This window comes from Mizuhopecten yessoensis, unplaced genomic scaffold (assembly GCF_002113885.1).
Source record: "Mizuhopecten yessoensis strain PY_sf001 unplaced genomic scaffold, ASM211388v2 scaffold716359, whole genome shotgun sequence".
NCBI classification, from domain to species: Eukaryota; Metazoa; Mollusca; class Bivalvia; order Pectinida; family Pectinidae; genus Mizuhopecten; species Mizuhopecten yessoensis.
Window position 1 is genome coordinate 1,297,761 of NW_018480077.1, and position 14,459 is coordinate 1,312,219.

The 14,459-nt window shown below is 33.0% G+C and overlaps 2 protein-coding genes across 3 annotated transcripts in view; one reads left to right on the forward strand and one right to left on the reverse strand.

Annotated features, from left to right (window-relative positions):
• Positions 1-946: 946 nt before the first annotated feature.
• Positions 947-11,530, reverse strand: LOC110443788 (3-ketodihydrosphingosine reductase-like). The gene is made up of 10 exons (XM_021488200.1): positions 11,389-11,530; positions 10,646-10,735; positions 10,431-10,490; positions 8,606-8,671; positions 8,104-8,199; positions 7,362-7,553; positions 3,744-3,827; positions 3,324-3,407; positions 2,809-2,910; positions 947-2,094 (listed from the first exon to the last, which is right to left on the reverse strand). Exons 1-10 carry the CDS (start codon positions 11,497-11,499, stop codon positions 1,981-1,983), a joined length of 999 nt encoding a protein of 332 aa, XP_021343875.1. The 5' UTR covers positions 11,500-11,530; the 3' UTR covers positions 947-1,980.
• Positions 11,531-11,818: 288 nt separating this feature from the next.
• The window catches only part of LOC110443744 (E3 ubiquitin-protein ligase TRAF7-like), a 19,230-nt gene continuing 16,589 nt past the window's right edge, over positions 11,819-14,459 (forward strand). For both annotated transcript variants that reach the window (XM_021488131.1, XM_021488130.1), the window contains exon 1: positions 11,819-12,249. In XM_021488131.1, coding sequence (XP_021343806.1) covers positions 11,957-12,249 — 293 coding nt within the window. In that variant the 5' untranslated portion in view covers positions 11,819-11,956. The remainder of the gene's footprint in view (positions 12,250-14,459) is intronic.

The window sequence follows — 14,459 nt, forward strand, 5'->3', positions numbered from 1 at the left end:
TCATAATCCATACTTAACAACCTGAAGAAAATGTTTTGAAATATTGATTTAAAACTTTGGTTTTAGTACATAATTACTTTAAATGCCACAATATTTATACTTCTGTAAAAATCAAAAGTTTAAAGTTTGACAAGTCACTAGCTGTGAAAACATCAAACAAGCTCCTCTCTAACTCTGAGCCTTAAAGCAATTAACCCTTTCACCACTTTAGACCATAATGGACTCATCCAGATCAATGCATGGTAGAGTCTGCTTAAGTTACATAGGGGTGAAAGGGTTAATGCCATTTTATCTCCTATTGAAAAATTTATATCCAGGTATAGGAATTGGAAAATGTGTAAATTTTATATTAACAAATAAATTAAAAACTGACAGATCAGCAAATTAAAGGCCCCTTATAAAATCATACTGGCTAAGGTGAGGCCACAACAATCTGCTTGGATTATGAAATATGGGTAATTGGGCATTACACATGTATGTAATCTGACATGTACCATTTACCACAAAGTATGAACAAAATCTCAAGAACAAGTCTCAGCCAATCAGTAATGATATATAGTGACATTGACCAGCGGTCAACTTGGACTTTTGGGATCCTGGTTATACATGTATCATGTTATTCATGAAGGATATCACCATGTACCAGTTTACACTGACAGATCAGAAGAAACAATACACCAAATTTTTGAGAGGATGTCTCGTGTTTTGTTATTTAAGTCATGGTGACTTTGTCCTTGACCTTAGGAACTTGTGAAAACCCTATTGCACATCTAAATATAAGGATATACCACCAGGTGAAAAATCATGGTTTTTAGGCCTCTTACTTCTGACAAAATCTCCAGAAATTTGGCAAATAAAAGCAACAGTACTACAATACAGAGGCAGTGTGGATTGTCGTTAAAAGGAGTTTTCAAATATTTCAAATATTGATATCTAGTGGGACATCTTTACAACATTTTTTTCCTGGGACACTAGGACTTCTTGCTACATAACAAAGGACCTCTGTTTAGCATTCACTACATATTTATTGGATTAAACCACCAAAGGTTAGGCAATTTCCATCATTATTTTCACATATTTTTTTTTTACAATATTATTTGATTTTCTTCATATCAATTAAGTATTCAGTGAGGTGTGCTTGGAACTCGGAAAGATAAGTAACTCAGCCGTGACCCTGAATAAGATGGAGAACCACAACTAACCATCTACCGTATATAATTACATATAAATACTATCCTAAGTCTGGTGATTTTCTCGGTGTTCACTGCTGGGCTTAATTTTTAGCAAGTAGTACAGTAATTTCTGTCATGCTTTCTTTCGTTCTTTCTTTTCACTCATTTACATATACCCTTATATATGAACTGATGTAGATTCACACTTATGATACCTCGCAATACATGTACTACAATCACACTCATAATAATTACATAGTTATCAAAAATCTATTAGTTATTAAAATACACATTTGTCCAAACAAGTTATTTCCCCTTGTTTCTCTCCCTGACAAAAAGTAAGTTGACAGGATAAACTTTTTTTTTTGCAAAATAATTCTACAATGATGATATGCAGAGGCTGTTTTCTCAGACTTTAGCAGTGGTTATATTAATTGGTCAAAAATTATACAGCATAAAGGCACTAAAAATTAGGGTAGAGATCTTTTTCTGACAAAAGATGACACAAACTGACAACTTTGTTGTTCGAAATTGATAATGTACCTGGTACAATGAAACAAATTTATGACGAAAACATTTATACTCTTTGATTTGATATCCATTACATCATGAATTTCTAAGTTAAGAGAATGTTTTCCCCTGGATATCCTCTCTATCAACCCAAAAGTTAAATGCCAATATATCATAAAAACAGTTTGATTTTCATTCACAACCCGAAAGTTAAATGCCAATATATCATAAAAACAGTTTGATTTTCATTCCAGGTAAATAAATTATGTTGAGATTGTTGTTTTTGGCTTTTTCCTGATCAGGATGTCTTTTTCTCCTCAGCGTCTCTGGCCTTCTTACATTTGCTGACAATGCCATCAAAGTGAGTGAGATAGAACAAGGACACCAATCGGAAAATACTTGCAGTCCCGATCTGAAAAAAATATTATCAATTTATACTGTTATTCAACATAGAAATTGCTACCAAAATCTTACACTAATGTAATCAAGTTAGGTTTCGTTGACAGCTTATAGGGTTATTTGGTTGAAATTCAATCTAAACCATTTATGGTTACAATGGATTTCATGTACATCACACTTTTTAATATATTTCAGTTCATTTAATAATCTTACCAAAACATCTAAAAAAACACAAAGTTGCTCATGTTATCAGATAAACAACTGTTTCAGTTAATATCACAATTTAGCTTAATATCATCTTTTCTCCTGATAAACATTACACAACATTAAGAGGAATCCATTTATCATGTCACATGAATGTGATCAGCATCTCCTTCCAGAGTCATTTAGAAAACTGAAAAATACCTTTCATGAATAGCAATTCTGTGTTGATTAAGTGAATGTGAAACCACAAGGTACACAGTAATATAAACCAGTAAATTAATTCTAAAATCGTTAAATGATACTTATTAATTAAATTATTAATTATAAAGGGCCATAACTCTAACTTAGCTGTTTCAGAAACGGTGTTCAGTTGAGATTATTTTCTAGGTGCTTGCTTACAATACTATTATATATATCCACTGAAAGAAAATTGATAAATTATGAATCATTTTTACATGTACATTGGTGGAACAATATTTGTCAACAACCACCTCTGAAGATAATGTTGCCAATAAATACACACTTGTGATATTGCGTCCACCACTGACGTGACCGGTGACATCCCACAGGTCATACAAGCTAACATGAAGCCATCGCTCCCCACCCAGCTCTGAAAACGGCCGCTCTGAATAAAAGGAAACAGTTGATTTAGCTTTTTTTTCTTCACCTGGTACACGGAGATCTTTTTTGTATACTGAGTAACATTAGAAATAACACATCTCATTAAACAGCATTAAAAGAGACATGCTTGACTGTGCCCAAATTGGTTTGAAATAGCATATTTATAATAATTATCATACATTTTATTATCATATCATGTATTTTACAATTGCAAATGAATCGGAAGAAAGATTTTTTTTAACAAGCAGATGGAAATACAAGATGTATTAACATTGACATACACTTGTGTTTTACAATAGCAAAAATACTTTTTAAAAAGGTGTCTGAATTTAACTGACACATTTTGAAGCCGATAGGATTGGAACCTCAAATTTTACACCATTTATATCTGTACAAACATGGAGAAACATCACTCACCAAGCTGTCCTCTATAATAGTTTTAGCTACCACATCTGGCTGGAATATTCCTGAAGTCTCCGATATCAAGACAGTTTCTTTGGGCTGTATGACACAGAACCAAAGATCATATTTACATTTTATCTTATTTTTACAATTATTTCCAGAGATATTTACTTTAATAGCACTCCTCAAGCATTCAGGGTGATAGTTTGTTAAATAAAATATGCAAGAAATTAAAATAATGGAAAAGCAGAGGTGTTGATAAGCATACAAATTTATTGCCTTGAATTTTAATGTATATGTCTTAATATGCTATTCAATATGATATTTCGACCCACATAATAATAAATAAGAAAAAATGTCTATCCTAAATAATGTTTTATTACATAATATAGACATTTTTAATAAACTTGAGTCTCTGAAGTTTTACATATGTACCTTTCCCTCAAGTTCAGCTGCATACCCAGGAGTTTCAGTGTCAGGAGGAAAGGACAAGGTCACATAGATGTTGTAGGGTTTTACCTGTAAACAGAATCATTTATTACAGGTCATGTATTAAACTTATAGTGTTTAACAGTCTTATTGTCTAACCGATCATTTACGAAAACTAAAACCAATGTGAACAAGCTAGACATATTTGCTGAAACAGTCTCATACTTGTCCTGTATTTACAGCAGATGCCATCCAAATTTATAAAAATCCTTTATATAATTTTTTTTTTTTTTTTACTAATGAATGGTATGGTTTTCTACATTCGTTTGTTTATTTTTACTGCTCCTAGATAGAGAAGAATTTCCTTAATTTCCATTTTCCTGCATTAGTTGTCGAATGCTGACAAGCAAACTCACAAGATCAGGTTTTGAGAGACAGGTTGATGAAGACTCTTGGAAAGTTTAATGGCTGCATATTTTCTTAAGCAAAATCATTGTCAACTTAATTGATTTTACTAATTAGCATCTTTTGTTGTTTAGTTGTCACAAACCCAGGTCTTCATTATAAACATGTGACATTGCTAAGATTTGACCTAGATAAGCAGAAGAGACGCTTACCCTTCCAAATCGCTTGTTTTTATACTCCTTTTACTTTTCCATTGATATCTGAGTAAATCTTTCGTTTTGTGAATATTTTCCGTAGTTTTTTTTTTTCAGTTCTAATTATGACTTTGTTTAACCTTTCGTATTCCTTTTTTTAATTACAACTGTTTGCGATTTCCTTGGCTGCCTTGTTGAGTTTAATAATCTGAGGTATGAATTATAACAATAGGTTAATCACTCTCAAAACTTGAGAAACCACATTAAAATGAGACAGATAGCATAGAGTGTACAATGTACAGGTGATTAATTGATTTTTTTTGTGGTGAAGGAAATGATTGAGTACAGGTAAATGCAAAAAATATCTACTTGCAAATATCCATTAATTTAATTCTTTATTTATTTTACGAGGATTACAAACAGCCTGAAGGCTACTAGATGCTCTCCTCAACATATATCAAACATACAATATGTACAGTTACACAAAAGACGTACAAAAGTCGCACACACTTGCGCTCACACATACAAACAAGAGAGAGAGAAAGAGAGAGAGAGAGAGAGAGAGAGAGAGAGAGAATCTCTTTGAATTTACGATATATTCAACAACATGGTCAAATAATGTTTTATTCTCAATTTCGTTTAGAGTTTCTAATCCACATAAAATTATTTTGACAAGAACATTTGGCATGAGCTCTACAATAAGGTTCGAATTGATATTTGGAGCGAATATATGACAAACAGCACGGAGCATATTGGAACGAATTCGGTTATATTTTGGACAAAGTAAAAAGAAATGAATTTCATCTTCGGAGGAGTTCGCGCAGAAGTCACAGAATTTGTTATTAGTTAAATTGTAAGAGTATCTATGTTTGTTTAAAGCACTTAGTCCCATTCTTATTCTCGAGTGATTGATTTTTCCTTTCCCATGTCCATATGCTTATAAAGAGTTTGTTTGTGGAGTGGATAGATTTGACAGTGCTAGAGAGAAAGACGTTAGTGAAGAGCTATTTCTCAATGCTTCAGGTAGGTTGTTCCAGTCTCGTATTGATTTTGGAAAGAAGGATTGGTGATAGAAAGATTTTCTTGACCGGATAGAAAGAATAGTATTAGAATTTCTTAAGTTGCAGTTTTGTGTTCGATGACTCTGAATTGGACAAATAGTTTTCAAGTATGGCGGACATAGATCATGCTTAATTTTAAATAACATTTAAAGTCTGCAATTTTTTCGTCTCTCACTTAGTTTTTCCCATCCCAATTCACCCAGCAGTTTAGTATATTTGGTAACCTTATAACCGCCTGTGCATATTAATGCCGCCCTACGCTGAACACTTTCAATAAGGTCAGACTCTTGCTGACTGCAGTTATCAAATAAAATATTGCCATATTCCATAACCGATCTTACCATAGTTTTATATAGTGTTTCAAGACAAGAACGTGGGATAATATAAGCTAATGCTTGTAAGATATTTAGTATTCTGTTTGCTTTGGCTACAATTTCTGAAATATGAGAATGCCAGCTGAGGTTACCCGATAGAATTATGCCCAGATGTTTATGGTTAATTACATGTTTAATCGGAATGTTGTTAAGCAGGAGGTTCGGTTTATTAACAAATCTTTTTTTAGAGAAAATAACAAATTCAGTTTTTAGTGCGTTAAATGTGACAAGCCATCGCTTTGCCCACTGAGACAGAGTAGTTAAGTCGTCGTTTAGTGTATTTACCGATTCGTTGCTATTTATGGTTGATGAGAGAGATGTGTCGTCAGCGAATAAGTTAATGTCAGATGAGATGCCTACATTTATATTGTTTACATATACTAAAAATAAGAGCGGTCCAAGGATCGTGCCCTGGGGGACACCAGAGTTAATATATTTATGACCAGAAGATTGACCGTTTAAAATTGCATACTGTTTTCTATTATAAAGATAACTTTTAAGCCAACAAAGCAAACTACCTCTAATACCTATGTTTTCTAATTTGTGAAGTAGACCTTCGTGGCACACCTTGTCAAAAGCTTTTGAGACATCTAAAAATACTGTACAAACATCCCCACCATTATCTATATATTTATAAATGCTGTGGATTATTTTTAACAGCTGATTAATGGTAGAATCATTTCTTTTAAATCCAGAGTTTTCTTTGATAAGAATGTTATTTGCCAAAAAGAATTCATAAATACGTTTGTATACTATTTTTTCAAGACATTTAGATATATTTGAAAGAAGTGATATTGGCCGATAATTTTGAACATCATTTTTGCTGTCTTTTTTATGAATAGGACAAACTGATAGATGATACAGATTACATACAGATTAACACTTATTGCTAACTGTGTAAAGAATCACAACTCAAAACATTTCCACATGCAAAAATGTCCAACTTTTACAGTATATGTACCAGTTTATGTTCACAAAACAAAGGACTAGAGGCGTTAAGGGTAATTTCCGGCCTCATAGGGGATTAACAATTAGTTGGTATTTTCGTTATCTGGAATAAATGGAGTACGCAAATTTCATTATGAATTTTCAAATTCATTTGACACCTGGTTTAGGAGATATGGCATTACAAAGAGAGACATAAACCCGCATTTTCATAATAAAATGTGTAAATATCGTCTGTTGTGCTCTATAAGGTTGAACATTTGCCATTTTGAAGGAAATTAACTAAACATTTTTTCAAAGCCTGCGCATGCAACAAACAAATAAATATTTGACATGCTTAAACATTGTCAAACCGGTGTTCACTCTTCTTTAGTAGAGGAAGTTTTGTTTATCATATGCAGAAGCTTCCATTTCTGCATACAAACTGTCCAAAAACACCATATTTTGGCTCTTTCTGCCTAGCAACCCAATCTTGTTGCTATGGTAGGGCATCTATGCATGTGAGTTGGAAAAAATCTGCACCAAGAAAGATAGCCCCAATTAACCCATAACGCCCCAAGTCCTTTTGCATACATTGTACATGAGTATCTGGAACAAATTGAAACTCCATGTAATTATGATATCTGAATCTGATCATTTTCTTACCTCCATTTGAAGAGCTTGTGCCAGTCCTGTAAGGGCAAACTTAGCAGGAGAGTAGCCAGTGTACCCGAACATCCCGATCTGTCCTGCCTGAGAGGAGAGAAAGACGATACGACCACACCCAAGGGTCTTCATGGAGGGCATGACTGCTTTGGTGGCATAGACAGTCCCCAAATAGTTCACATCCATCTGCCTCTGAATACGAAAAGAGACAGTAGTATTTAACATACAATTATTGTATAAGATACATTTTCGTGGGTATTTCTTTCGTGGTTTAAAGCCCATTAAGATTGTTTCATGGTACATGTACAAAATTTCTTGGATACTTCATATAAACAAACAGAAGTGATATTAATCAAACTTATTGTATTTATTTTTGTAGTTCTATGTTTATACACAGCAAATATTTCATATTATACAGTAACTGTTTAATTCTAACATAGAAAGTTATTTTTAGACTAGAGGGTTGGGGTATAGAAATAAAGTTTTGAACTGTACAACAACAAAAAAGAGTGGTTTAACATTTTGTATCCCAAGCCCCCACCTGTTGATTTTCAAACTGTAGTTATCTCTTGGTGATTTTATATAAAATAAAATCCCCCATTGGCTATGAGCAGTGAACACTAGTATCTTCAAAATAAAACGGACTATTATATCGCTTTCAATCAGGTAAATAAGGAATATGTGACACACTTTAATCTGCAAGAACTTAATCTAACAGGATACTTACATGATAAAAACTTACCTTAAAATCATCTGGTTTCAAATCATCAAAAGTTCTGCTGATGGAAAACCCAGCACAATTGACCAACATGTGGACAGGTCCATTTAGACTTTCAGCCTATACACACAAAAGGAAACACTATGCCATTCATGTTTAATTACTCCTTGAGCTAATTAAAGAACAGAATATATTATACCTCTATGTAATATAACAGTGTATCTGGTACATTGTAACAGTGTATCTGGTTAGAATTCTGATTGTTGATCACATAACTTTATATTAAAACATTGTTTCCCTCCTTTGCTCCAGCTCCCTGAACATATTAATTTCCCTCCTTATAGGCCTCTCTTAAGACAAATGAGTTTAATTTATCATCCCTGAGTTCCATCTGACTGAAGAAGACAACAATAGCCTGTGGGTAAGTGTGACCTTTACCGTTGTGTTATTATTCTATGATGAAAACAGGCATACTGATACGTGGTTAATGAAATGGAAACAAATATTGTACATGTATGCAATTTACCTCATGAACGCCTTTTTCCACAAGTTGAGCATCTTTTGCCACATCAGCTACAACACAGACAACAGCCTGGAGAAGAAATCATTAGAGTTTGATACAAGAATACGGGTTCAACATGTACATTACGGCATTAGGCAAAAAACAAACAAAAAACAAAAAGAGGTCCAATGGGCCTGTATTGCTCACATGTCACTCATTTCATATTTGTAGCCTTCAAAAATAGTTAAGGTCAAATTTTATTAAACAGCATAATACAAATTGTATACGCATGACAGGTCTTAGATAGGAGATTTTATTACTTGACACATTATTGTTCTTCGTAAAGAAAATTTTATATAGATTTTAATATTTTACTGAAGTTGGTTGGTCCAGGTCATTAATCCCACACTTCATATCACTTAACATCATTAATCTACACCATTACATCATTAAGCTACATCATTAAGCTACATCATTACATCATTAAGCTACACCATTACATCATTAAGCTACACCATTACATCAAGCTACACCATTACATCATTAAGCTACATCATTACATCATTAAGCTACACCATTACATCATTAAGCTATCATGGCCTTAGTTCACTTGGTTCTTAAGAAGGAGTTATTGAAGTTTTTTACATAATTGACTCCTGTTCAGACCTTGGAAGTGGGTAAATGTCATTCATTTGCACATATTTAATAGCCCTTTATCCCAACATGCCAAATAATAGCATTACCGGCCTAAGACCCTTAATTATTCAGAGGAAATCAGTTAAAGTGAAAAGTTGATGCTGAACAGAGAGACAGACACCACACCACAGTTTAAGCTCACCTATGTCTGTTCAGAGTTATCCTACCAAACCTTTTAAATGCATATCCTACAGATTGTATGCCCATTTTAGACAAGCACTCATAAATTTAGGATTTGTGTCCCATAAAGCCAACGTAAAACTTCTTTCGAAAAAAAAAAACCCCAAAAAAACAGGGAAAGTGTTTTCAGAGTTGGGTAAAAATCCAATTTGAGTGTGAAATTCATGGTATGTGTTGAAAGTTTTATGAAAATCAAAGCATTAATTCTATAAGAGTGATTCCATGGAAAGCATTTGTGTAGATGTCACTGCCAGAGTGACCCCTAAATGTCACCTTTATAGTTGTCATTTGCTCAGCTGGCAAAACAGCAAATTTTGTTATGGCTTATAGAATTTGACAGTTTTGGGGAATAAGAATTAATAAAAAATACAGTAATTTTTGTTACCTCCAAATGTTGGGGTTTATTCATCCAGGTATAAAATTAAGACATTCAATATTTATCAAAATAATCATAATCAAATTCTTTCAATTAAGAGGGATAAATACCTACAGTTCTTTTCTGAGTAAAAAGTTGTTCAATGCAAAACAGCCAAATATTCCGTCTGAACCAGTAAAGATGCAACAATTTTACATTTTATTATAGAAAATTTGTGCAGACTCAAGATAATCCAGCCACCTTAATTACCAACAAAAGAGGCTAGATTGTAATACAGCTGGATAACTGGGACTTTTTTTCACATGAAAAGTCTAGTCTGTATCTTAAAACTGAGACTACATGTACAGCAGAAAAATCAGGATTCATATTAGTGGTTTGTGGTTTAAATTATAAGCCTTAACTTTAAATAAAAATTGTTTACGCATCAACCAAACAAACACTACAATTTTACGTTTTTCTATTCTGATTCAATACCATTCTTCTTATTTTCACAAGAGTGTCGAAATTTAGGGGAAAAAACCCATTGATTATCATGAGTATTTCTCTATATCTGTCATAAGAGTTTATGAATGAACATTTGCATGTATTGGCACTTACTTCAGTACAACCTGCTCTTCTGCATTTTTCAATCTCTTCCTTGGCTTCAGCCAGTCTTTGCTAATCAGAAAAAAATATGTATCAAATAAGATTTTAGACATTACTTTCTTATTGGAATATGGACTTATTATTGGACCAGTGTTCATGGGTGACTTTAACGAATTACTGCATATCAGACTTAATGTGTTTTTAAATAATCTGATCTGATATTTTACCTGATTGCGTGCCATGATGGTCACTTTAGCACCTCGACTGATTACCAGCTTAGCTATTTCCTTCCCAATACCACTAGAACCACCAGTTATCTAGGAAAGAAAAACAAAATTAGAGTCACTGATTATTATATAAGGATGATGCTTGTCATGTTCAACTCTCAGTGAGATAAAGGGGAATGCAGATCTATTCACCAAATGGAAACATAAAGGAGTATCTTACAGTATATGGGTCGTTATAGTGCTGGATACTCAAAAGCCTACTTTAAAAAAAGAGTTTTAGTTTAACTTTAATCATTATTTCGTCGATAAATGTAAATATGCGTCTTCAAGTGACAACAATTAAGTGTTGCCAAACCGAGTCTTTAAAAAAAAAACTGAATATAGTAAGCGACATCAGAAGATAAAATTATGTTGTTAATATCGCTCTAATACACCTTGATAAGTTGATATTTGAAAAATTGACCGAGTTATGATGAATTGAATCTTTGCAATTGGCAGTGACACATGCAATGTGTTGTGTTTATTGCCAGTACACAGGGACCAGTGGATTTGTTACTAAGGTGTTCATAGTAGTTTTACATGTTTTTAGTGTTTTACATCAACTTCATATAAAACTACTCTAAAGACCTTAGTTTAGGTCCAAATATAGCTGTAACAAATTCTCAGGTCCCTGTGAACCAGTAGTGGCAGCACAGTTGCCATGCCTTTTTTTCTTGACAGTCATCCCTTAAAGGTATACTCACAAGAACGTGTGCGCCGTCCAACTTCATTTTCTTTGGAACTCTAATGTTCCAAATGAAAGTCAGAATAAGAACTGACACGATAAAGAGAAAAGTAATAGTACAATATTCCATCTTGAAAACCGAACACCGGATGTTTGAAATGTAACAATAAAAATTAAAGCAACGTCCGGGAGCCGGATTAACAAAATTAATTTAATTTAAAGAAATAGATAAATGATAATCTATATAAGCTACTCTATATATACTAAATTATCATATAGATAACCAAACTATTTTCTCTTGTTAAATAGCACAGTAAAATATAGAAACGCCCAGACGCTATTATGAGCCTGTGAAAAGTTTGCCATCGAATGCACCTCGATTTAATTCTTGGTCATCTAAATGTTTACTTCTTTGCGCACAGTTACAAAACATTTCCTTAACATCGACCGTTCTATTTACGGTTTCGGGGTTTCGAAACAGGAAGACGATGCACTCAAGTAACAAGGGAAAACCTAAACAGAATCCAGAACGAGGAAGAAAATGTTAATCTTATGAAATCTAAACAATAACAGACAATGTGAGGCAAATGGCATTTCTTTCAGAGACGTACAAAGTTGTGAACGATGAAAGCCCAATCATAAAAAGTCAACTTCAACGGCTGCCTCGGGATATCGAAAAAGAAGATGAACATTCCGTACCTTTAGTACTTGTTGAAGAACCGTCTCCACATCTGAAATGTACCGTGTGTAAACGGTTGTACCATGATCCTGTAATAAGTGTTAAATGTGGTCACACGTTTTGCAGAAAGTGTGCCTTCAGAGTTACCCACTGTCCAATAGATGGCCAACTGTGTGATACATCACAGCTTGTTGTGAACAGGTAGGCTTATTATGGATATGCATCGGTAGCTTTTAGGCTATCAGGTCACCTATCAAAATTGTATGTCGGACAACTAGCTAAGGCGTTGTCGCAAGTAGTAGGGGAATAATCTGTTACACATGCATGTGTTTTAAAATACTGTTCAAGAATTGATGTACATTATGTAGTTTGTAGAGAGATATTATCAGGTCCAGTACACTCTGCAATTGAGCTATATATAGCTGTAAAGACAGTATCGGGTTGTTTCGCCCCAAATCCCATTCGCCCTAAGTTGTTTCGCCCTAAAACAATATATTTTTTCTTTAAGTCATAAATATCATGTTATATATCATAAAAACATGCATACACATGCACGTTCATACACACTAACATCAGCAAGTATGCATGCACTTACATACATACACATGCATGTAAATACAAACATACATGCCCATTTTTGCATAAGCACCAAAAATACAGATAATGTTCATACACTCTGCTAACCCATGTTGTGTTTGTTTTTGGAGAGAAAAACATCTATCAACAAAAAGGCAAATTGTAGTATACAAAAAATTCTCAAAATAAATCCATCCATCCATCTTTGATCAAACGTTTCATTGTATAATTTTTTTACTGATAAAGCTTTCTCAATATCATATCTGAATGCAAGAAACTCATTCAAACCATTTAAACTTAACTTCTGGAAACAGCATATATATATATTATAATATTTTGTATACAAAATAATATAGTAAATGGGCATAGGAACATTTTCAGTAATTCCAAAAAGTATTGTTTCCAACTTAAAATCTATGATTTTCCTTATTCTGCTATATAATCTCTCTTTTAAATCTTGCCATAGCTTTAAGGACTGTGGACATTTCCAGAATAGATGTTCTGTAGTTTCTATTTGTATTTTACACATATTACAGATATTGTCATTTGACATCCCAATAGTATTTACATAGTTTTTAATTGGGAGGATACAATTTTGTAATCTGTATTGAAACCATTGCAGTGTTGTGTCTTTTGTAACTTTAAAGACAATACTATATGAACTTTTCCAATCTATATTTTTAAAAATTTCTTTCAATACCCATTTTCTTTCAGCTGTATTTACTAATTTAATTTTACTATTTAATATGTCATACATGTCTTTACAACCCTTTTTTTTTCTTTATGATAATATGAATATGACTTGGTACGAAGGGCCTCTCCAAAGTTGTTTCTGCAGTTAAGTTATAATTTAATTGTTTACAACTTTGCCTAATAGACTGGCATATACTATGATAAATCAAGAAGTTTATATTGTATTTCAGTTTAAAATTTACAAAAGTTAAAAATGTTATTTTACTCTAATAGATCACAAACATTTTTGACACCCTGATCAAACCATTTTCGGACAAAAAAATACTTTTTGCCAATACCAAAGGAGGTATAGTTGATTTGAAAGAATAGTCTGTTGAATGTTTACATGTCATATTATTATTTTTTCATATTATTCCCTACAAGTGATTGTCCAGGAGTGCATCACGTATCCACCGTTAAAAATCGATATCGACTTGGAGCACATGATTTTTGTTGAAGGACTGTGTGTTTCTAAAATTAGAATTATGACCATCTCCAAACAATTCACCGTCCCGCTTCCGAAGCTTTTTTGTTGTGTTTTTTTTTATATTGCTTACATTACTGTTTTGTAAAATAATAAAACAATTGTAGCCTTTAACTTCGGTCAATACCTGGATTTATCTACCCGAGAAAAGATATATCAACCTCGGACTGCGTCCTCTGTCAATATATCTCGGGTCGATAAATCCAGGTATCAAACTCAGTCAAAGGCTATAATTGAATAATGTTGACCTAATCATTTGCTGAAAAAATAGCCAGTTCAGAGTTGATGATTAGCAGCTTTTAATGAGAACACTGTCTGGATACATAGATTTTGCCAACATTTTCAGAATACAAGGTATGTAATTATAAGTACACATGTGTAGCCTTAATTCCTTTACAGGGTTCTCCCCAGAATTTTTTTAAGCTGATATGTTTCATCTGCAACGAAAATTCAAGATGGACACGCTAATATAATACCTTATTATACCTTATCAAACCTAAGGGGGGGGGGTAATATTATGTTTAAAAGGTTACTTTTATTAACCAAACTTCTTTTGGTGAACATTAAAACCAAGGAAATAAATAAGTGTTTTTTATGTCTGAATTTCCAGCAATATTAT